This window comes from Barbus barbus (assembly GCF_936440315.1).
Source record: "Barbus barbus genome assembly, chromosome: 6".
Classification (NCBI taxonomy): Eukaryota; Metazoa; Chordata; class Actinopteri; order Cypriniformes; family Cyprinidae; genus Barbus; species Barbus barbus.
In genome coordinates this window covers 17,148,272-17,172,572 of record NC_136734.1, presented here as the reverse complement: position 1 = coordinate 17,172,572, position 24,301 = coordinate 17,148,272, and the positions used below count along the sequence as shown (strand labels likewise).

The following is a 24,301-nucleotide window of genomic DNA, read 5'->3' as shown; positions in this document are numbered from 1 at the left end:
AATGTTTGTTTGTGAAGTTAATTCAACTGTTTGTGTGTCTGTGAGAGTTTCCATTAGGGCCGACGCTGTCCTCTTCTCATTGTGTGTATGAGCTTTACTGGAAATGATGTTATCAGGCCTCCACAGCTAATTAAAGACTCCAGAGCCCCACTGCTCAGTCCGATTGTGTGTGTGTGTGTGTCAATGTTATATTATATAGTGACACAATGTAATGGGCTACATGACTGTGGTGCAGTAATCGCTCTGAGCAGAAGGAACTCCCAGAAGAGACACCCTGACAATCCCAAGAGCGAGTGCTCTCAGAGGGGAACTCGTTCGATTCTCTCAGTGTCAGCTAACATAAACCCATGTCAGCTAACATGAGTCACCCATGTTACCGAAGCTGAGAGTTGGGGTGTCACCTTTCCTCTGCGTGTGAGGCACTGCCTCGCTGTCCTGTGCTGACCTCGGCTGAACAATGGAAGCGGGCGGTCTAAGATCTGTCTAAATGTAAACTGTGACCTGCTTCAGCAATGCCAAACATCAGTAAACAAACCACAAAATCCACTTTCTCCCTAACTCCAAACAGAGGTCTACAAAGCAACACTTCAGAGTCTGGTATGAATTGAGATTGAAAAAGACTGAAAATTAAGTTAAGAACTTCATAGTTCTTTGTAGTAGATAGAGGTTCTTTCTAAGGCTCGAGGCTCGATTATCTTTAAACTAAGAAAAAATGGTTCTTTAATGGTTTAACCAATAATGGTTCTTTCACGGTATCGCTGTGAGAAAAACTTATAAATAAATAAAAACTTCAGTAAAAAAAAAAAAAATGGCAATGAATAGGTTCTTTTCATTGCCCTTAAAGTGAAATAACTGAACATAAACATAGGAGCCTAAGAAAAATGCTCATTTTAGAAGAAAATTTCACACAGCACTTCGAGGCTTTTGCATCTGAACTCTTCATACACACACACATACATATACACACACACATATACATATATATATATATATATATATATATATATATATATATATATATATATATAAAATATCAGTGGCGTTCCGTCCATATAAGCTGCAAATTCTGCATACCCAGGCCATTTGAGAGAATAAGTTCACTAGAAGATTAATATAAACATGATTATAAATTGATCCCTTGTCATTTGAAATGTAACTTAAAGCGAAAAAAATTAGGAATAAGTAAGTAAAATGATTTATTTGCCAAACGTCAGTAGTTTTCTTTAAATCTACCAGTTGCGATTGCTTCAGGGAAAGCAGATTCTCCGCAGCTTTTGTGCCTCTGCTCTATTGCTATGAAACTCTTCAGGATTGTAGCGCGTTCTCAGTGGTTTACTGTCTGCGTGAGGTAAGCTGTCCACGAAGCGCTCACCCAAGGGGAAAAATGCGCTGTTGCTGTCTGAACTCAATTGCTGAAAATCACATTGTGTTTGATGCAAAACCAACTTGACTAAATCAAAAGAAAAACACAGTGTAACTGCAGATTTTTATGTTTTCTAAAGCAAAGCTAATTTTAAAAGTCCACTGAAAACATATCTTCTTACATTTTTGGTCATAGACAGCGTATATTGAAGATATACGTTATTGTTAACATGCCTAAGTGTTAAATTTAAATAATGTTTATAAAAACGTGGTCTATATAAATTTTTTTCAATAACAAACATCAGGAAAAGAAAGAACATAAATCCTCTGAACATTTTGAACATTAAGATCCCTTTGTTTTGTGTATGCTCATATCGCTTACAGTTAAAGTCCTTCTCTGATTTTATTGTTGTTTGCAAGGTTGCAATGTCACTTGGCAATATTTTAAAGATATTATTTTGGGTATTTTGCATGGTCTGTTAATGCAGTAGTGTCACCCAAGTGGGAGTTTTAACTCCTATTCAATGGGAATAAAAAAAAAATCATTTAGCAGATACAGAGACATAGACGGGGGAATATATATATATATATATATATATATGTGTGTGTGTGTGTGTGTGTGTGTGTGTGTGTGTGTTTATATCTGTAAGGTTTTGTAATGTTTTTAAAATGTTTTCTCATCATGGCTGCATCTATTTTATCAAAAATACAGATTTTTTTTTTTTATTTTGTGAAATATTATTGCAATTTAAAATAAGAGTTTTCTATTTTAATATTCTTTAAAATATAATTGATATAATTTATAATTAATGTAAGAGAAACTGTACCTTCTCTTTCTGGATCTCGCTTTTGATGGAGGAGATCTTGATCTTCATCTCCTCAATCTCATGCTCAGGGAGTGTCTGGACGTGAGGGAGAGAATCTGATTCATCCAGAGTCTGGAAGCTCAGATCAGCCAGAGGGATGTACCATTTACACTCATACTGCTGATGTCTCCTGAAAAACACACAGAGAAATGTTTAAATGTCAAATAGGAGCAGATTTTAAATTGACAACCATAGTATACTTTGAGCTGTCAGTCGATTAAATGTTTTATCTAGTTATTTGCAGGATGTGTTGACTAATAATACTAATTAATCACTAAATAAATTTGGCTGTGAAAATACCCTCAAAAGATTAAAGCTATTTTTGTGTTAAGTGAGAATGTATCAAGTAGACACTACAAATTGCAGCTTTAGAAATAAATATTTTATTTGAGTCAATATAAAATGTTGCCACAAAACACATTTAGGCCACCAAAACAGCTTTGTTACAGCAGTCTTCAAAAAATCTTCTTTTATGTTCCACAAAAGAAAGGTTTGAAACGACATGAGAGTGAGTAAATTAATGACAGAATAGTATTTATTTATTTTATGAAACGATAAGAAATAAGAAACTAAATCTGCCAGCAGGTGGCGGTAAATGTCTTCATTAGATTAGTTCAAACAGCTGATTCATTCAGGAATCAAGTAAATGGCTCTCTATATGAATGGACTACTGAATCATAAACGATTCGTTCAAAACGCGGATTCATTCCGATATTAACACCGATGTTTTGTTCAGAAACGCGCAGTTCTGTTGTGGCTTTAAAGGTAGCATGTTTTTCTGCAAAATTGAGCAAAAACATAATATTATGTTTAAAATATAACAAAATATCAACTTCTTATTTACTGAACTGTTGTATAAAATCACATTTAAACTCGTGATATTCGAGACAAAATCAGCTCTTGTGTAATACTGCTCTCCCTGCTCGTGTGATATAAATATGAGACAAAAAAATCATACAAGGGCATTTATTTCACCAATATCTTGAATTCTAGGGCATAACTGCATTCCGAGTTGTTACTCTGCATCATATTTGTCAACAGTCAACTACACGAAACGTAAGATGACCTACAGGTCTGGGGGCGGGGCCATACCTGTCAACATTTGGGTACCAAAATCCGGGAGACCCTCGCGAGGTTGGGGGGGGGGGGGGGGGGGGGGGGGGGTAAACATAAGTACATACATGATAAGTAATTATTAATAAAAATAAAAAGAATAATAACGCGACTTACTCGTGCTTCTTTTTTATTATTATTATTATAACTGTTACATATATATTTTTTAAAGAAATTAAACAGAAAGCACTGTGGAACAAATTAGGCCTACATTACATTACATTGTAACATTGTACATGACATTAACATTGTGTGTTTCTAGCCTGTGCTGAGGTATGTCGTTTTTCCCACCATGTCCGATATTAAAATTAGTGCGACACACTTTTGAAATGGCTTCGAGACAAGAAATTATATTCTTCCGTGAAGCTGTTGTTAAATTTACACAAATATTATTTTTTCTTCGCCGGAGCACCACCTGACTCTCCTTCCATTTCTACCACTGCTGCTAGATCCAACTTCCCACGTCTACTACTTGCGCAGAAATCTACAGTGCAACTGGGTTGTAGGTTGCCAGGTTGAAGTCACAAATGATTTGAAATGTGTGTATTGTGTCGACTGTGTGAGGTGATGTGTTTCATACAAGATCTGGCAACTGTACAATATTGATGTGATTATTCATATAACTAGATTTGGGCCATACAAATTACAGGAGTTTCCCGGGAGAAATAACAAAACGGGAGGGGGGTGGGAGATAGGTGTGAAATACGGGAGACTCTCGGGAAAAACAGGAGTGTTGACAGGTATGGGTGGGGCCAATGCGTTAACTCCGTTAAAATGTTTTAATCCCGTTATTTTTTCAATCAATTACTAATTAATTAAGTTAACGCGTTAAACTGACAGTCCTAGTATTTTTTTAATATACATATAATGTATATCATTTGAGAGCATTAAGTGTATAATTTGCTCTTGCTCACATACACACAAACACATATGCCTCATGATGTCTTTCTCTTCCTGTCCTGACAGGAAATGTCTCTGTGGAGACTGATGTAACCAAGTAATCTAATCACTTTTTATTATGTAGAGTACACACACACACTCACAAACATACTTCAGGGATCCAAATGTGTTTCCATAGTCAAAATGCTTGATAATGCGCTCTTATTATGAAATGATTATGATGCCCAGCATGGCTTTGCAGCAAAATATAATCTGCTCATCATCAAGCATAACAACCAATTAAAATCCTCTTCTGCCTAATTCAGTCTGATTAAGATGCTGAATACTTTACAGTCTCTGTCAGTGGTGAGGACAAAATCCAGAACTCAATGTCCCATAGTAGATTACATATAGCAAATCAAGACTGTGTTTAAAGAAGTCTGGTGTTCAGTATACACTAGGGATGTAACGGTATGAAAATTTCTGATCACGGTTATAGTGACCAAAATGATCACGGTTATCAGTATTATCACGGTGTTGTTAAAATGTGCTGGAAATGTTCAAAAAGTACCGATACAAATCAATTCACCAAGTTTTATATTTAAAAATCAACAAATAAAATGACTTTTTGTTTGCATAATCACTAAAACAATAACATTACCAATGATGTTCTTATTTTAAATGACAACTTGACTGAGAACAGTTTAATAGCATGTTCAAATATCTAATGTAAATTTTCAAATAAAGCTTTGAAAAAGTTTCATAAAAAGGTCAACTTCACATTTCAGCCTTTAAATAAAGAAATTGTCAAAATGATTATTGATTAATAAATGGTTATATGTATTTTATCTGTTCCATAAATAATTCTAGATAACTTATCTGAATTGTTTAAATGTGTAGAATCCACATAAGCTTGTTTCTCATCAACTGGTCAATATTTAGGCTACTACAGGGCATGCAGACAGAAACTGCACACAGACTGAATGTAAATATAAGTCTCTGTAAATCCACCCTCTGACAGCAGGTGGCGCTTATGGAAAAGCTGAATAACAGCTGTTTCCTGTAAACTCCGTGGACAAAGAAGAGCGATTAAAAACACTTCTTTAGGTCTTACATGGAGCGAAGATGAAAACAAAATGCAATTGAATCGTTTCTGAAGACTGATCATTTCAGAGGTACATTCATATAATTAATTCATTCATAAATTCATTTGTATAATTGCCATAAACCTCCCAGCTTTTCCGCCCTATTTTCACTCAAAACAAAACTACTCTGCTGCTGTGCGCACGTGAGACTGTTACTTAAAACTCTGCTTTATGCTACAGTGTTCATTTATTGTGAGCTGTTCAAATCGCGGTAATCGAATACGGTTTTAATGATAAATAAAAAATGAAACGGTAATACTAGCCGTGGGGAATTTTATCATGATTTATCGTCAAACTGGTAATCGTTACATCCCTAGTATACACATTACAGTATATGCGTGTTATTCTTCTGGGAAAGCTGTAGTTACAGAAACAGAGCTGCATCAAGATGACAGCAGCTATCGATCAATATTATGGTGTCTTTTTGGCACTGTAACCAAGACAACAACAGAGTGACAAATGAGGTTGCACCTTTGTAAATCAAAACATTTCATCTACTGCCCTCAAACACACAGCGGCCTGTAGAGTGCTTGAGTGGGTAAACCATAAAATGAGAAAGAAAGTGAGTTTGTGTGTGAGCGTCCATGTTCATACCCAACTGCGGTCTTTTTCATCTTGGCACAGAGCATAAGGTCTGTGAAGAGGAAGACATGACGGAGTTTACGCGTCCCCTCCGACACCTCCACCAGGAAGCCATCCTTCACCAGCTGACGAACCTGCCAGAGACACGAAACACCCACCGTTACTTCCTGTGGACTCATCAGAGCAGAAACACACAGAACATGTGCACTTTTGGAAAACCGAGGGATGACAGAGGTCACGGACCTGCCTGCAATTACACAATTCATCACTGACACTGTACAACTTGAGCATAAAAAGTGCTGAATATTTCTTTTAAAAAAGTGTGATGAAGAAAAGTGAGATTATGTTAATACTTAAATACTTAATAAAAACTTTTATATCTGTAAAATAAGTAAAATAACCAGTTTTGTTTAAATTAAGGTTTGTGGAAATGAGTATACCCTAGATTTAATTCAACAAATATATAATATTCTAGTACTTAGTGTGTCCTCCATAATTTTAAATATACTGCTCTGACCCTTCTTGGCACAAAGTGTACAAGTTCATGAAAAAATTGTTACATCTGTCCTGTTTAACTCCTGGAGGATATTCTCATTATCCTCGTGCCCTGGTCTTTAATGGGGAGTGTTGCTCAACTCATCTCTACAGAATCCCCCAAAGGTGCCCAAGAGTGTTAAGATTGGGTGAAATACTTGTCCACTAAAGGACTTTCACCTCGGGAGAATGTACTGTATATAGCCATTGTCATGTTGAAAAAATGCCCAACAATGCAGGGAATGAGGAGAGGGTAGCGTCTTCTGTTTCAGGTTTTTGAATTACATCACACAGTGGTATGCGAATTCATGACAGCATTGATAAAGCACAAAATGCACCCCTGAATGATTGCAACACATAATTGATTAATCTGTTGATTATTTATTTGATTCATTTAATAGTCAGGTAATACAAAAGAAAATTAGATTTTTTTTAAATAAATTGAGACCCAACTGAGGTGGTCTTGGACTGATGGTTTTGCTGTAGGTACAAGTGCAACTGGTGCAGTGGGTACGAGTGCAACATAAATGCCACAAACTGAAACTAAGAACACATACCAGGTGCCAAATTTAAAAGCTATTAATAAAGTAGGTGTGAAAACACTCTTATAAAAAGGCACTGACACCTCACCTGCCTTACAAATGCCTCGTTCTATAATTATGCATATACAGTAGAGAACTGTTTAAAATACAGTATACTGTATGCTCTTTCTCTGTCAGTCACATAAACACACAGAGTCACATACCTCTCCCTTCGGTGTGGTCACGGCAGTCCTGCGTGGGTCGATCTCTTCATTGATGCTGGACAGGAAGTTCTGGGATATTCTCAGAGCATCCTGAAGCAGAGGGAAGTCCGGATGATCCTTAGGAGTGTGTTTCAACAAGTCCTGAAAAAAAATAAAAAAATAAAAAAAAAAATAAAACAAACAAATAACATATCTGAGATTTACAGTATGTTTATTGTTTAAGTGACAATCCAACTATTAAAATAAATAAGATAAACCTACACTACAGTTAAAAGTTTGGGTTAGTAAAAATTTTAAATGTTTTTCAGAAAAGTCTCTTATGCTCACTAAGGCTAAATTTATTTTAAATATATGTCAGAACAGCAATCTTGTCAAATATTACTACAGTTTCAAATAAATGTTTTCTATTTGAATATATCTGATTTACAAGTTTTGATGATATATATCTGGATTTGTAGTGACCTTAATTACGGATTATAGCTCAACATCTGTACAAGGCCAAAATGTCATCACAGATAATAAGCAAATACTTAACTTGATAGATTGTCTTTGTATGTTAACAAATCAAGTGCTTTTTTTTATTATTATTATTAATAATATTATTATTATTATTGACACAGCCAAATCTCTATTGAGTTTGATTAAGTTGGTTAAATTATGACTCATACAGTACAAATAGAGTACAAATATAATAGCCTGTGCATTTCCCTAAGTAAAGGTGACCTTACAGTTTTAAACCTGACTACATGCAATCAATAGATGTATATATTTTTGGAGAGAGAAACTCACATGCAAAACCAGAGTGCTGCGAGTGACACGGTCAATAGGCTTGTAGAGGAGAGCTGCAAAGACAAATATTAAATAATTATTTATAGAGTCATCATAAGTTATGATATATCCTTTTATACAGCAAGATATACAAGATCTCAAGTAAAAAACACTCATACTTCCAATCATACAAATGCTCCAAACAAACCCAAAGAAAAAGAAAAAAAGAAGAAATGCCCTTTCCCAAACTCTATTACACAGCTGACTGAGCAGCCAGACACTACGGATAATAGCATCATCTCTGAGCACTTCACAAACATGAGCATCCAGGACAAATTAATGCAAACACTGAGAGGAGGCTCAGCTTATGTCTTTAGCTCTCTGTAAATCCACACACTCTCAATAAACTGACAGATTGAGAGAGAAGGAAACGCATATCTGTCAGCTCGCAATATCATGCCCTCCCTCTAGCCATATCTGTGATTCTGAACGCTGCAGTGGGATATGAATACCTCATACCATTTACCCTAGACCAGGCTCTAGCTATTCTGTTCCATTTATCCACCTCATTTTGCAACACAGAAGTAAGCTATTTTCTTTAAATGTGCAAGACATTCAATTCATTAGCCACTATAGGTAAACAACTAACTAGTAGGGATGTGCATCTCCATAACTGAGGACAATGCGATACGAATCTCAATGCAGATCCAACAATACGGTACATTAAAAATACATATGAAGCAGCTACCAATACGATGTGATACAATACACATTATTATGATGCAGTGCAATCTGATTTCAATTTGATTTGATTCAACACAATGTGATTTGATGCAATACGATGCAATGGAAAAAAATACATAAATTAAGGGACTTCTAATGCCTCGAAGGCCTGTTTCATAAAACCAGTCTACCAAATAAGCCAGGCATATTTCAGTTAGTCTGACGCAATGTCAAATGATTTAGTTCCATAAAGCACATTTAACACAGATCAAGCTCAGTCACTCTGGCAACTTATGCTGGGAAACTAACCTGGTCCGAGGCAGGCTAACTGTCAGACTAAGCTAGCCATGCACCCTTTCTCTCTGGTTTTATGACAGCTGTAGCTTTTATAGTTAGCAGAACATTAGAACATTACAAGTAAAAATCTGGACAAAAATTGTTTAGTGTATCCAAGCCTTAACCTGACCCTTACATAAACACCTAATGCAACATTATCTTTGTAAATATATATCGCTATATTATTAATTAAAAGCAATAGCGACAACATTGCTTTGCAAGTTCTTGAAACATTATTATTATTCATTGTTTTTACCAAGGGAGGTTTTGCTAAATTTAGCAAACATCTAGTGCAATTCATTAATTTGTTTTGGGCTTTTATTTAAAGAGACCGTTCACCCAAAAATGAAAATTCTGTCATCAATGTCATCAACCACAACTTGACCCCAAAGAATTAATTAATTACAGACCAATCTCGAATCTCCCTTTTCTGTCAAAGAGATTAGAAAAGGTAGTATCACAACAACTATGTTCCTTCTTAGAGAAAATTGATATATGTGAGGATTTCCAGTCAGGTTTTAGACCATATCATAGTACTGAGACTGCTCTCACGAGTTACAAACGACCTGCTCTTATCATCTGATCGTGGTTGTATCTCTCTATTATTGCTACTGGATCTTAGCGCCGCGTTTGACACTATCGACCACAACATTCTTTCAAATAGACTAGAAAATTATGTTGGTATTAGAGAAAGTGCACTGGCATGGTTCAAATCGTACTAACCTGACCGCCATCAATTCGTGGCAGTAAATGAAGAGGTATCATACCAATCACAAGTGCAGTATGGAGTACCTCAAGGCTCAGTACTAGGCCCCTTACTTTTCACGCTTTACATGTTACCCTTGGGAGATATCATTCTTACTGCTAAATTCTGAAAAAACTGAGGTTAATTGTTGTTAATTATTGGACCAAAAACTTTTGCATGTAATAATCTAGATCACCGTCTAATACTTGATGGCTGCTCTGTAAATTCTTTGTCATCAGTTAGGAACCTAGGCGTACTTTTTGATAGCAATCCTTCCTTTGAAAAACATCTTTCTAGCATTTGTAAAACTTTTTTTCCATCTTAAAAACATATCTAAATTATGACCTATGCTCTCAATGTCAAATGCAGAAACATTAATTCATGCGTTCATGACCTCGAGGATAGATTACTGTAATGCTTTATTGGGTGGTTGCTCTGCACGTTTAATAAACAAACTCCAGCTGGTTCAAAATGCAGCAGCTAGAGTTCTTACTAGAACCAGGAAGTATGACCACATTAGCCCGGTTCTGTCAGCACTGCACTGGCTCCCTGTTAAACACTGTATATATTTTAAGAGCTTGCTAATTACCTATAAGGCCCTGAATGGTTTGGCACCTCAGTATTTGAGTGAGCTCTTATCACACTATAGTCCTTCACGTCCGCTGCAATCTCAAAACTCTGGCCTTTTGATAATACCTAGAATATCAAAATCAACTGCGGGCGGGAGATCGTTTTCCTATTTAGCGCCTAAACTCTGGAACAATCTACCTAACGCTTTTCGGGAAGCAGATACACTCTGTCAGTTTAAATCTAGATTAAAGACCCATCTCTTTAACCTGGCTTACACATAATACACTATCGCATTTCTAAAATTCAAATCCGTTAAAGGATTTTTAGGCTGCATTAATTAGGTCAACCGGAATCGGGAACACTTCCCAAAACACCCGATGTACTTGTTACATTGTTAGAAGAATGGCATCTGCGCTAATATTAATCTGTTTCTTTCTTTTTCCAAGGTCACCGTAGCCACCCAGATCCAGACTGTATCCAGATCAGATGGTCACTACAGCCACCCGGATCCAGTCCGTATCCAGATCAGATGGTGGAAACCAGGACAACTATATGAGCCCCAGAGACTGATCCCCAGTGAAGACCCTGTCTCCTAAACGGCCATCGGGACAAGACCACAGGAACCAGATGAGTCCTTTGCACAATCTGACTCTGCTGCAGCCTAGATTTAAACTGCTGATTTTGTCTGGCCAGAGGAGAATGACACTATTTCGACAGACTATTTCCTCGTCTAAATACTGTAAAGCTGATATAAAGCCACCCAGCTTTATATCAAGCTGATGTAAAGCTGCTTTGACACAATTTGCATTGTTAAAAGCGCTATATAAATAATAGTGACTTGACTTGATCATTTACTTAAGTTGTTCCAAACCTGTATGAATTCCTTTCCTGTGTTGAATAAAAAAGAAGACATTTTGAACAGTGTTGGTGGTGTTAATACTATTTTTTTCCACAGGTCTGCAACATCTGTGAGGGTAAGTAAGAAAGGATATGAAAGAATTTTCCTTTTCGCTTGAGCTATCCATTTAATACATAAAATGGTGAATGTGATCCATCCAGAAATGAAGCTGTATCTCCCACTCGAGCAGCATTTCTGCAGCATTAGCCACTAAAACAAGGAACAAAATTCATTAATGTAGTAGAAGTACAATTTTAAACACCCCTGTTCACACCAAGGATAGATAACAATAAAGATATAAGTGTTCACACCAACAGACGATAACATTCTGTTTACTGTAAACATGACCTGCAGATCCTTCCATGTAAATGCACAAGCTCTTTAAAGTCATCTATAAAAAAATCATTCAAAAAGTTATTCTGCTTCTGCTTGCAGCTTTTCAAGGTTGGAGAATTCTGCACGTTCACATCTTCATCGGCTGATAGGGTTATAGCAGGTCCTGTGGTGATCCTGCTCTTTCACTCTAATGAACGATGATTCCCAGCAGTCCCTTCTTACTCGCGCTCAATTCATCTAATTACAGAATCACATCGCAACATAGCGGAGCTCTCTGACAGGGCATATTTCCCACGAGCCTCTGCAAGGCTGATGGATTACAGTAGGGAGAAAGAAAGGTTTGAGGAGCAGAACAGAGAAGTGAGCTGAACTAGTACGGCGTCATTTATCAATTAAGATATAAACGGAGTAATCAGTCTTGTCTTTCTCATGACAGTATTCATTTGCATCAGCATTCACAGGACTTTATCAGCATTTTCTATGTTGGTTTTGGGGCAAAATCTGTGGAATTTTGCTTGTCTATGCAGAACTTGTCACCACAATGTTTGGGTGGTTAGAATGGTGCTGCGGGTGTTAGATGTTCTGAGTGAGTGTAAGCGTTTTGCGTGTTCTGGGTGGTTATTAGAAATATGCTACTGTAGTGTGTTATTTGTGGTTGCTAGAGCACTGCTAGGCGGTTCCTATGGGATACAGTGTTAAGGATGGTCGCTAGGAAGTTGCTAAGATGTTCTTTGTGGTCACTATGGTGTTGCTGGTTGGTTGTTAGGGCATTGATAGTTGGTTGCTATGAGTTATGGTGTTCTGTGTGGTCACTAGGTAGTTGCTAGGGTGTTCTTTGTGGTTGTTACATTGTTGATAGATGATTGCTAGGGCATTGCTAGGTGGTTGCTGTGGATTATGGTTTTCTGAGTGGTCACTAGGCAGTTGCTAGGGTGTTCTTTGTGGTTGTTACAGTGTTGATAGTTGGTTGCTAGGGCATTACTAGTTGATTGCTACGGGTTCTGGTATTCTAGGTAGTTGCTATGGTATTTCTAAACTGTTTCCATGGGTTATGGTGTTCTGAGTGGTCACTAGGCAGTTGCTAGGGTGTTCTTTGTGGTTGTTACAGTGTGCTAACTGGTGACTAGGGCATTACTGTGTGGTTACTATGGATTATGGTGTTCTATGTGGTCACTAGGTAATTGCTAGGGTGTTCTTTGTAGTTGCTACATTGTTCTAGTTGGTTGCTAGGGCAATGCTAAATGGTTGCTATGGATTATGGTGTTCTGAGGGGTCACTAGGCAGTTGCTATGGGGTTCTTTGTAGTTGCTACATTGTTCTAGTTGGTTGCTAGGGCACTGCTAGGTGGTTGCTATGAGTTATGGTGTTCTGTGTGGTCTAGGTAGTTGCTAGGGTGTTCTTTGTGGTTGTTACATTGGGCTAGTTGGTTGCTAGGGCAATACCAGGCAGTTGCTATGAGTTATGGCACTGGTAGTTGCTATGGTATTTCTAAACGGTTGCAAGGATGTTCTTTGTGGTTGTTTTAGTGTTGCTAGTTGGTTGCTAGGACATTGCTAGATGGTTGAGATGGATTATGATGTTCTGAGGGGTCACTAGGCAGTTTCTAGCTTGTTTTTGTGGTTGTTACATTGTGCTAGTTGGTTGCTAAGGCATTGCTTGGTGGTTACCATGGTTTCTGCTGTTCAGGGTTGTTGCTAGGTGGTTACTATTCAGGGACCCTCTTCAGGGTCGTTGTCCTGGTGCTTGTTAGGCAGACGCTATAGTGTTCTTTGTGGTTGCCACAGTCTTGTTAAGTGGTTGCAAGTGTTGTGATGACAGTTTTACGAAATTAATGGTTACTGTAAGTGTTTTAATTGAGTTGGTGCCATGCAGTTTCTATTCTAGTCCCTAGTCAGTGGATTTTAGCTCATTCTACCTCAAAAATCCTGACCAATCCCAGCTGATTGGATCTGAAAGAGAACCAATCAGGGCTTCATTTCCCAAAAGCATTGGCACCAGTGCTCTCTATGAGCTACTTAGACTAATAACAATGCTTTTGAGAGATGCAGCCCAGGACAGTCGCTTTAGATTGTGACATCCAATCACAACCTTGAAGCACATCTAAGCACAGACACTTGCATACTAATTTGAGTTCAAGATGCCCTTCACACACAGTCAGTCACAGAATAAACCCCTCTCGATCAATAGAGCTACTGATTTCCCATACATTCATCCTGCTGGACTGAAAAGTAGAGGACCAGAGTTTAATATTCATCAGGAACAGAAGAATATGAGAGAAATAGAGCAGCAGGTGATGAAGTGATTACAGGAGGTAGTGTAGACTTCTGTGTGTATGTTTTTGTAGTTGTCAAGGTCACACAGGTCAGTACTGTGTGATTATTCACCAAATCGGGTAACTTTCAATCTCTGTCTATAATAGATGGCAGATTATACACTTACATATATATTGCAAGGAATTTCCATAATGGCAACAGACAATAATTCTCACTTACAGTATACATTAAAACACACTGTTTAAAGTACAAACAAGCAGAATGGAGGGCATCTCTTTAACGAAAAAGTTTCAATTCATATGCAACTGTCATAAATGAGGGAACTGAAAATACTTTTAGATTAGCTTCTGAGTCAGATCTCAAACTTTTAACTCCATAAATCGTCTTCCTATTTTCCATATTTTCTCAATCCACCCACATGTATATGATTACAAAGCACTGTGAGTTGAGTGTCATTGGGAGATTATTTAATCTAAATGTCACTGTTATGAGTCTAACTAGCTTTAAAAGAGGAAAACAAATATTGCAAAAATTGCTGTGAGCTGACACCGTCTGAGTCATGCTCGCACAAGACAAATATTAGTCAGTTCTTATGCTTTGCTACATAGGCCTACAAAAAAAATGCTTGAGGAATTCTGTCACATCAGCTAGGGCCTGACAGCGAAGAACCGAGATCTGGTGTTAGATGGAATATACTGTACTCTGTGATATGACTGGACAAAGCAGGTTTCGCTCGGTGTTATTAAGTTAAGCAAACTTAATATATGGACTCAGAAAATGAGAGTTGACAGCTCACTGACATACTCTTCTGCTAGACTCTACTAGCAGACTGCAGGGGAAAACTGTGTAACAATCTTTAACTGTCTGATATGGCCATGATATTTATTAATTAGAAGGATTGCAAACTTGATGCATTCTCCAAAATATTCTCTCTGTCTCAAAATAAATTATAAAGTAAATAAAACAAAACACACAAAAAAACAAAGCAAAACAAAACAAAGCGAAGCAAAAACAAAAAGCGAAGCAAAAAAAAAAAAAAAAAAACTAATTTTTGTTGATGTGCTGTTATATTGTATGCCACAAAACAACAGTGTGTATCTGTTTAGGGTCCCACTTCTCACATTTTCTTGGGTTTCATTTGCTCCATTTCATCCCTCGTTTGCACTCTGACACAGACTTGGCTCAACTCTTGAGGGGGTTGATTACATCTGATTGGCTATAATTTGGTAGCTAAAAATCTGATTGCATGAGAGAGAAAGTGCACAAGAGATTACTGATCAATTCTTCACTGCTTGTTCCAATCTTTCTATATTGTTATTCCTCTGTCTACACTGCTTTTGCACTTAGAAGTCTGCCTTTATCTGTCTATCATCTATCATCTGTCTATCATCTGGTGCATTGTGGGAGATAATCCTCCAGTCACCTTGGGGTGGAAGGAGTAAATGCATACAAATGTACAAATACAATGCGTGTCCATAAAACAACACATTGAAAGTCAGATGGCAGTCACTACAATGCTGCTTAAGTAGTTTTTATATTGGTAATCAACATACAAAAATGCCTTCAAAATAAACTAAATTTATAGAACAATTTAGTATATGCTTAATACAATGCTAAATAAATAACATGAGGCTAAAAAGAAAATTGGACAATTTTGGTCTAAATGCCTGTTGAATTTTAGTAATTCAATACACCACAAAAACACATTGTGGTTGGTGCAAACAATCCTCACTGCAAATTAATATATTTTTTAATTTGGGTCACATTTTTATTTTCATCTTGTAATGTTTTTGTATAATTTGGACATGCAGACTTCATTGATATGTGTCTGTCTACACCAAAATATATTGGATAAAATGATTTTAAAAGCAATTTTAACACTGTTTTTCTCTACATTACCCTATTATAAATAGATATGCAAATTATTTTTGGGATGTGACCCAGCTGAGCACATTCTGACGTAAACATCCATTGACCAATCAGAATTGGAGAGGCAGTTCCAGTTGTTCATTTTGGAGTTAAATTTTACTGAATTCCCGCTTGGATTCAAACCCATTTGAATCTTTCCACATGGATTTGACATATTCCTATCCATCAAACACTTTGCCAGAGCTCTGTCTTGTGCACATTTAAGTAATAAGTTATGAGAAAAATGTTATGAATACAGTCATGGCTAAAGGGCATTATCAGGACCAACACATGAAAAATTGAAGACATCAATTTTCATAAGACATTATTTTAAGCTTATATATGACGTCATACTCCATCTGACAATTTAGTCTCTGAGATATCATCTAAGATTAATAACAGTAGCTAAGTAAAAGTGTTGTTAATATAGTGCATATTTTAGCATGGCTGGAATGCTATAATGACCAATCAGAAGACAGAATCAGAATTATCTGTTTTATAATGCCGTTATGCTTGTGGTCTTACAACTGCATTGAAATATCAGACATGCACAATTACAGACAGCTGTACTGAATCAGACCTGTTTACCAGCAGAACTAGCTCTAGAATGGTTCAAAACCACAGACACAAAATAATTTCTTAAACCAATATGCACAACAATCATGAATTGAAAGTCATCCAGACTATCAAAGCATTAAAATGCGATATAGTTACCATAGGTGCAGTTACAACATAGCCGGAGAACCAGCAGAACCTCCATGACAAACTTCCACTGATCCTGCAGTCTTCTCTAACTGCTCTCTCACTACTTCCTTCTCATTCTGCACCCCCTTTTATCCATCCCTCACAAACACCACCAAGACAGAGAGAGAGAGAACAAGAGAGAGAGGCTCATGCTCTCCAAAACACTCAGAATGAGCAGGCACGCACTCTTCCTCACACTCACACACATTTGAGTTGTGGATGCTGCATACACAAGTAGGGAGATGTAGAGCTGAACTCATTCTTAAAGAGACATAGCTCACAGTTCACGCATTCAAACATAACCATCCACTCTCTCAATGAAGCGTCAATCGACACATCAACACACATTCTACCGCTCTGTAAATGCAGATCGCTCATGCATGTCACACACACATCACTGATCATTTGATACGCTCTTACCCTCCATGGTGGCGGATGTGGTGCAGTCCTTGGATTCTTTAGGACCTTTAACTTTCAGATTCTGTCAACAGAGAAGATGCTCACAATAAATATACACAGACATGAGCACACACACATACAGAGCTCATGCCTGGCTCAGGCAGCAGAATGTGACGAATACTTCCTGTATGGAATAATGAAGAGAAATGTGATGGGAAAGGCTTCTTGTGTATGTGTGTGTGTATGAGAAAATACAGATCTACAGTCAGTGACGTAAATACCTTGCAATAGTGTTGCTATGCGGTTTCTAAGATGTCCCGAGTAGTTTTAGCCCCTTGCTATGCGGTTGCTAGGGTGATGCAAGGTCAAAAGGGTCCACCCCCCATGATATATTGGGGGGTTTAGATATGACTGGGTGGTCCAATGTAAGATTTTATCCCATTTTATCATCTGTCAAACAATGTCTGAGGCATCAAAATAAGATGCAGACGCAGAACAAGATGTGAACATTTTAATAGTTAGAGTTGGGGGTTTGTTCAAATAAGTATGAGAAATAGTTATAGTGAAACAAACACCACTAATATTGTAATGGATGTGTTACATAATGGATATCTGAATGTTTTAAGGAGCTTGATGCTGTTTTGCAACCTTTAATCAATGTTTATTATAGAATGTATGCATGAATGAATTCATTCTTTTTAAAAAGTTAGCATTCAAAAACATGTTTTCTTAATGTCAAATGTGTAAATTAATAGGGATGTCACAAAAATTTATAAAAATGCCCTCAAAATTTAAGGCAAAATATGCAGCAATTTTCCTGAATATCTGTGCAACTTCACATATAATGTTAATTTCATACAACAGTTAATATTAATTTACTTATTTTAGATTTTTATTATTAGACTTACTTATTTTAGATTGCAAATATTGTCTGTTTTGATCTATCTTGTCAATGAAAATAGTAACAAACTAATTCACAGTAGAACCACACTGAATACACTGTGGTTTCATTACAAAATGAATCTACATTTTTGAACAAATCAGTTGAGTAAATGATTCAATGACACATTCTTAAAGACAGTCATATGTTTAGTTCCTGAATCAATCAGCCATTTTGAACAAATCGGTTGATTCAAAGACTCACTAAGACAGTAACTTGCCACCAATTACTGGCAGTTTTAGTTTCATATTTACCCTCTATTTTTTCCATAATTGCATATCTATATTCAAAGTGTTAGACACCGATTTTAATTTACATTGGGGAACATTTAATACCGATCAATGACTAAACAACGGACAATTCTGGACCATTTCAAACATTAGCGCCTCATTAGTGAAGTATGTACTGCAGACAGTAATGATCAGGCCTATAGTGTTGAGTGGTAGGAGGTAGATGAGCTCACCTCAGAGATCTTCTGAAACTGGCTGTTGGCCTGGCTGCATTTCTCTGCTGTCTCCACTGCCACTTTATAGTTGTCCACAAAGGCTTTGTACACACCGAGCTGACTGGCCTAGGATACAAGCAGCGGAAACAGGTGTTAAATGCAGTACAAACACACAGACAGAAAGGTGATGGTATGGGAAAAGCACAGAGGAGAGGAGGAAAACCATGGAAGAACTAGAAGCTGGAGATACAGAGGGATGAAAGAGACTGAAAAATGGCAATGCTGAAACATTCTTTTCATCTGTAGACCTCTTAGAACATTCATCAAAGTGTGTTCACAGTGTACGCTTTCTGCTGAAGCGAGTTCATCCTCAGGATAAGACATGAGATACAGACAACAGAGATTCTGCTGAGAGCTCTGGAGTAGGGGTGTGCTCAAAATATCGATTCTTAGATACATACCGATATAATAAAAAAAGATACAGTATCGATATTCTAGCCCTTAGTATCGATACTCCGCCCAGCCATTAGGGGGCGCAGCGGCGCCCGCGAGTTTCAAAAAAACTCATGGAAAATGTTAAAGCAAGATGTAGCATTTAAGCGATTTCATAGTGAAATATGTTATGGCAGTACATGGTGTCACAAAAAAGAATTATAAGAAGAAGTTAAGAATAATAAGAAGAAGATTTTGTGCTTGTGTGAGCTGTACCCTTGGAAAGTTAAATGTTGACTTGTGGTAATTTCCAGATTAATACAATTTGTGTACAATTAATCAGAGCACTTAAAGTTGCAAATATTTAAGCAAAATGCACTTTGTTATAATGCACTTTTGTCTTCAATAAATTGAAGAAAAATGCAGAGTTCTGTTTGTTGAGTAAATGTGTTCAGCATTAACTAATTGGCTCTGGCCCATGTATTTTTATTGAATCGTATCGAATCGTGTCACATTGTATCAAATCGTATCGAGACAGCTCTGTATCGAGGTACGTATCGAATCGTGACCTGTGTATCGAGGTATGTATCGTATCGCCAGGTTCTCCAAGGTATACAGCCCTACTCTGGAGACTGAAAGACTGAGACGGGAAGTTTAAAGCAAGCTTCATCACACCACTTCAGATCGTTTGCTGTAATAACAGTCAGAGGAACATGTAGAACTTAGAACTTGCCCATACAGAGTGAAGCACAACCATCCTGAGGCCTAAAACTAAAGCACTAAGTGTGTCATATCTTCATCACTAGCATCGCCAAAAGGAATTGCGCAAAACAATTTTTCGTAAACACTCCCCCATCTGCCTTGGGCCAGCAAACAGCAAGTCTTGCCCCAAGCTCACACCATTGTTTGAGACAATGTTACCATGTCAGGCTGGTCAGGATGCTCAAACAGAGAAATGTTTTGATGTTAACAAGGCAAAATTTAACTGTGTTTCAAAACCAGATGTCTGTGAGCTTATAGCAGTACGATGAGTATTTAGCCTGCCTGTAAAATCTTGTAAAACTTGTCAATTTTAATACTGTTCCAGAGCTCTCTTACCAAGCATTGTGCTCAAGCTTTTTTTTTTATTTTGAAATTGAAATTTATTTGACAAGTTTACACACTGTACAAAATAACAAGCATCCCATACACTTTAAAAAAACTGTAGAGGATAAAAAAACACAATAAAGCCATTGGCTTATTTCCATTGCGGTCCTCACTGCTAATATAAAGGATAGAGACTATGTACAGAAGTGCAGAAGAATTAAAAAACTAAATCTCCTAACCAAATATTATTAATAAAAAAAAATAAAATAAAAAAAATTCTCCAAGTCCTTTTATTCCCTTTATTGACACTGGTAATTTATTCCTTGAAATTGCACTGCAAAACATATTTTTTCCCCACCAAACTTTTAAACTTACATGGACTAGTATCATCATAAGAATGCTGTTGTCTCACCATATGAAAATAATTTAGTAAAAAACTTGGAACCACGTTATTATTATTACTATTATCGTTATCATTTTAAATTGTGTCATACCCAATTAAAAAAAAACTCTTTTAGACAGTTAACAAACCCAAATCCTTAAAACATTCACTACACAAATGTGTTTGAGGATGAATTCTAAAAATTATTCTAAATAATTTGTTTTAAGCCTTTTGCAATTTGTCTTTCATACCCTGGAAACAACTACTACACTAGAAAGAGGTAATATAATCAAAATGGGGTTGAATAAAGGCCCCGGCAAACAATTTTAAAGAATAACCAACCCAAAAGTCGGCTTGCCTAGCTAAAAACCTAATTTTACAAGATGTTTTCATAAATATCCTTCTAGCCATAAAATCACCTGTTAATTTATTATCTATTAAACAACCCAAATAATTTACTACATTTTTTGACTCTATTACCATAACATTAATCTTAACCAAAAAAAAGTGTCATCCTTCTTTAATTCCATTCTAGAAGCAAAGAGAATGGCTTCGGTTTTAACTACATGTAGAGAATGTATATTGTCAAGAAACCATTTGGACATCTCTTGTAACTGCAAACACATTCTCCAGGACCCCTTTATCTTGATGAAATACTAAAATTGCTGCATCATCAGCATAAAGAAAAAGTTCCTCTGAACACGCTGCTATCATTTATATATAAGAGAAAAAATAAGGGACCTAAAATATTTCCTTGAGGAACTCCACAATTGATTGATAAAGACCAGACAATATACCCTTAACATCAACTCTCTGGCTTCTGTCATCAAGATAGGACTGAACCCAGCTAGTAGTCCACTACACACACACACACACACACACACACACACACACACATTACGGAAGGACAATAAACTATTTAATTGAAAGATTGTAAATAACACAAGCATAACAACTGGTGCAATTAATTTTATTATTTGATGTAATATTTCTGCTCTGAAAATGTGGAAAATATAGTTTCACTTCAAACTAATGTTCTATCACCTAAATTAATTTGATTTTGTGATTTGATTAGATTGTTTTAAATAATTTAAAACTCTTAACAGCCCAAATATAATTTTTTTAAGTTAAAGCAGTGGGGGTTTTTTTTCCAGATTGATGGTCAATTGTTAGTTTTTTTTTGATGGCCAATGCCAATATCTTACAGAGCAGGTGTTTGATGTAATATTTACTAAAATAATTGCAAACTATTTTTATTTTATTATTATAAATAAATTTATCCAACTCAAATGTGAATTAAATTATATAGATATTTATAATATTTATGTGAATTAAATTATGTATTCTTGCAAACTATTTTTATTTGATTATTATAAATAAATTTATCTAACTCAATAAATGTGAATTAAATTATATAGATATTTATAATATTTATATTTATGTGAATTAAATGATGTATTCTTAAAGACCAGACAATACATATACATTACACAGTGAATATGACATGACATGGCAGCCAACTGGATCTAACAGATCTAAAATTGTGGAATGTAATATAGCTAAACCACTATTTCAGACTGAAAAAGCAAAAAGACATTCAAAAACATCACTGTCATTCAAATTCTAACTTGACCTCTAGCTCGCTCTTTCTTCTTCCTATTGTCTTATGATCTTATCATCTTCTCTGTGGTGATTCCTGACTTGTGTAAGGTTATGGATTGCTGTATATTTGTGCCCTGAGGTGAGAACTGCATGATGAGACCCTGTGTTCTCAATCTCCATCCCAGCATGCTCCTCTCTCCCGCTGCTCGAGAGAAGTCTGGAACACAACACATCACACGATCATGCTGTCGGGGCTGCCTAGCAACCCCGCATCAAGCGCTCTGACTTTTCACCAAGCGTATCCACAGACGAGGGCTGATACGCACGCGCACGTCACAAAGACGAAGTGAAGAGAGAAACATTTGTGGGAAGAGAAGTGCAAAGCTAATGAGTGGGGAAGTGAGAGAGAAAGAAAGAAAGAAAGAAAGAAAGAGTGAAGGGTGACTAATAGAGAGAAACTGCCTCCAATCCACTCCGTCTGGATTTGCTCATCCTAAACCTTTCCTTCTGTTCAAAAACTAAACTTTTTTTCTTCTGGTGTCTTTTAGTCTTAGTCTTTCGTGCTTCTTTTCCTCTTCGCTGAGCTTCCAGAGCAATAGGGAGCCTGTAATTACTCCATCTGCTAACTCAACCACTGTCACAATGTTTTACTAATCGTGTGTGTGTTTGTGTGTCTGTGGAGAAAAATCTTTAGAAAAGTCATGTTTCATAACCTCCTGCCATCTGCTGTTTGGTTCAGGAGATAAATGAAGTGTAACCTGTAATGATGAGCAGTAATGCATGCTGGGTAAAGACCAACAAAATCCATTCAGAGTGGAACAATGATTTTAACAGCGCAAGTAACAACTTACATTTTCAATGCATTGTTTATTGTTTTGTTATCCATTTAAAATTAAGCGGTGTAATGAATGTTGTAGTTATATGAATGAGCTTTTTATTTGAGCTGTAAAGTTTTCTAATGACTGTACTGTCTGTTTCACTGTGTATTTTTTATATTGTACTAATAAATAACATTAAACAACTTATTCTTGCTTTTTAGTGCATTAAACATTTCTGCTTAGCAACAACAGTTTTTGGATCTTATATGGTTCCCTAAACTGGAAGAGGGAATCACATTTACAAGTCATGCATAAAATACATAATCATTGAGATACACATCAAATATTGTCAAAAGGATTGAAAATATTGAGATAAATATTCTATATCATTCAGCTTTACTACATATCCACAAAAGACCAAATTGCTGAGGCCCACTTATCTTTTAATTGTACAGAAATCACCTGTCAGTCACATATCGAGACCCTTAATTCATTTGAATTGTTATGGAAATATGCATAATGCCTTTAGCTATGAATCAGAGTATAGTATATTCCTGGTTCTATTTTTAATTTCTTTTACAAAGATGCATTAAATTGATCAAAAGTCACAGTAAAATGATTTATCATTTCATAAAAGATTTATATTTTAAATAAATGCTGTTCTTATGAACCTTCAATTCATTACAAAAATGGGGGAAAAATGCATCACAGTTTCCACAAAAATGTTAAGCAGCACAAACATTTTTAACATTGAAAATAATAAGAAATGTTTCTTGAGCACAAACTCAGCATATTAGAATGATTTCTGAATGATGATGTGACACTGAAGACTGGAGAACACAGTCACATTCAGCTTTGACATCACGGGAATAAAGTTTATTTTATGTAATTTATATATATATATATATATATATATATATATATATATATATATATATATATTATTAAATACATGTAAATAGAAAACTTTAAATGGTAATAATATTTTATTAAAAATATTATTATTTATTTGTTTTTATCAAATAAATGTAGCCTGTGTGAGCATACTATAATGGCGCTTTTCCACTGCGTGGTACGACTCGGCTGGGCTCAGAACAGGACGACACGGCTCAGTTCGGCTCGGTTTGCGTTTCCACTGCAGTTTAGTACCGCTTTTAGAGTGGGCGGGATTATTCACGTATCGTTATAGTTGCGCCGCCTCTACTGCAGTGACTCCTGATAAACGTTTTCATTCTGCGTCGCTCCATCAAACTCTCGCTGGATCCGCTCCTCGTCTATCAAAGAGAGGGACGTCTGGACTTCCTCAACAGACAACGAAACAGCCATTTTTGGTTGTTAAAAAAGGTGCACCTATTCAAAACAGTTGCGTTCGATCTCGTGCCGCAAGTTCAATGACGCAGGCAAAGATGATTCTCTCCAGCCAATCAGTGATCAGCAGAGTTTACACGTCACGTTTTGGTAACGGTACGGCTCGCATGGAACCTCAGCCGAGGTGGTACTAAAAAAGTACCAGGTACTGTACCCAGTGGAAAACCCCTCAAAAGTGTGCCATGTCGTACTATGCACGTCTGTCAAAAAAAATCATACCCAACCCAAACTGTTGAACCGTAGTGTATTTTAAATCTAGATTTTCCCAACTTGCAGCACAGAAAATGTAAAAAACTGAACAT

At 36.5% G+C, this 24,301-nt stretch overlaps 1 protein-coding gene across 4 annotated transcripts in view; it reads right to left on the bottom strand.

Annotated features, from left to right (window-relative positions):
• abr (ABR activator of RhoGEF and GTPase) overlaps positions 1-24,301 on the bottom strand; it is a 179,358-nt gene that overhangs the window by 68,042 nt on the left and 87,015 nt on the right. For 3 of the 4 annotated variants that reach the window (XM_079419321.1, XM_079419322.1, XM_079419323.1), the window contains 6 exons: positions 18,330-18,437; positions 16,948-17,008; positions 8,016-8,068; positions 7,227-7,367; positions 5,960-6,081; positions 2,190-2,358 (listed from right to left, as the gene is read on the bottom strand). In XM_079419321.1, coding sequence (XP_079275447.1) covers positions 2,190-2,358; positions 5,960-6,081; positions 7,227-7,367; positions 8,016-8,068; positions 16,948-17,008; positions 18,330-18,437 — 654 coding nt within the window. Of the gene's footprint in view, positions 1-2,189; positions 2,359-5,959; positions 6,082-7,226; positions 7,368-8,015; positions 8,069-16,497; positions 16,700-16,947; positions 17,009-18,329; positions 18,438-24,301 lie in introns of those variants that run through there. The other variant, XM_079419324.1, reaches the window with a different exon arrangement.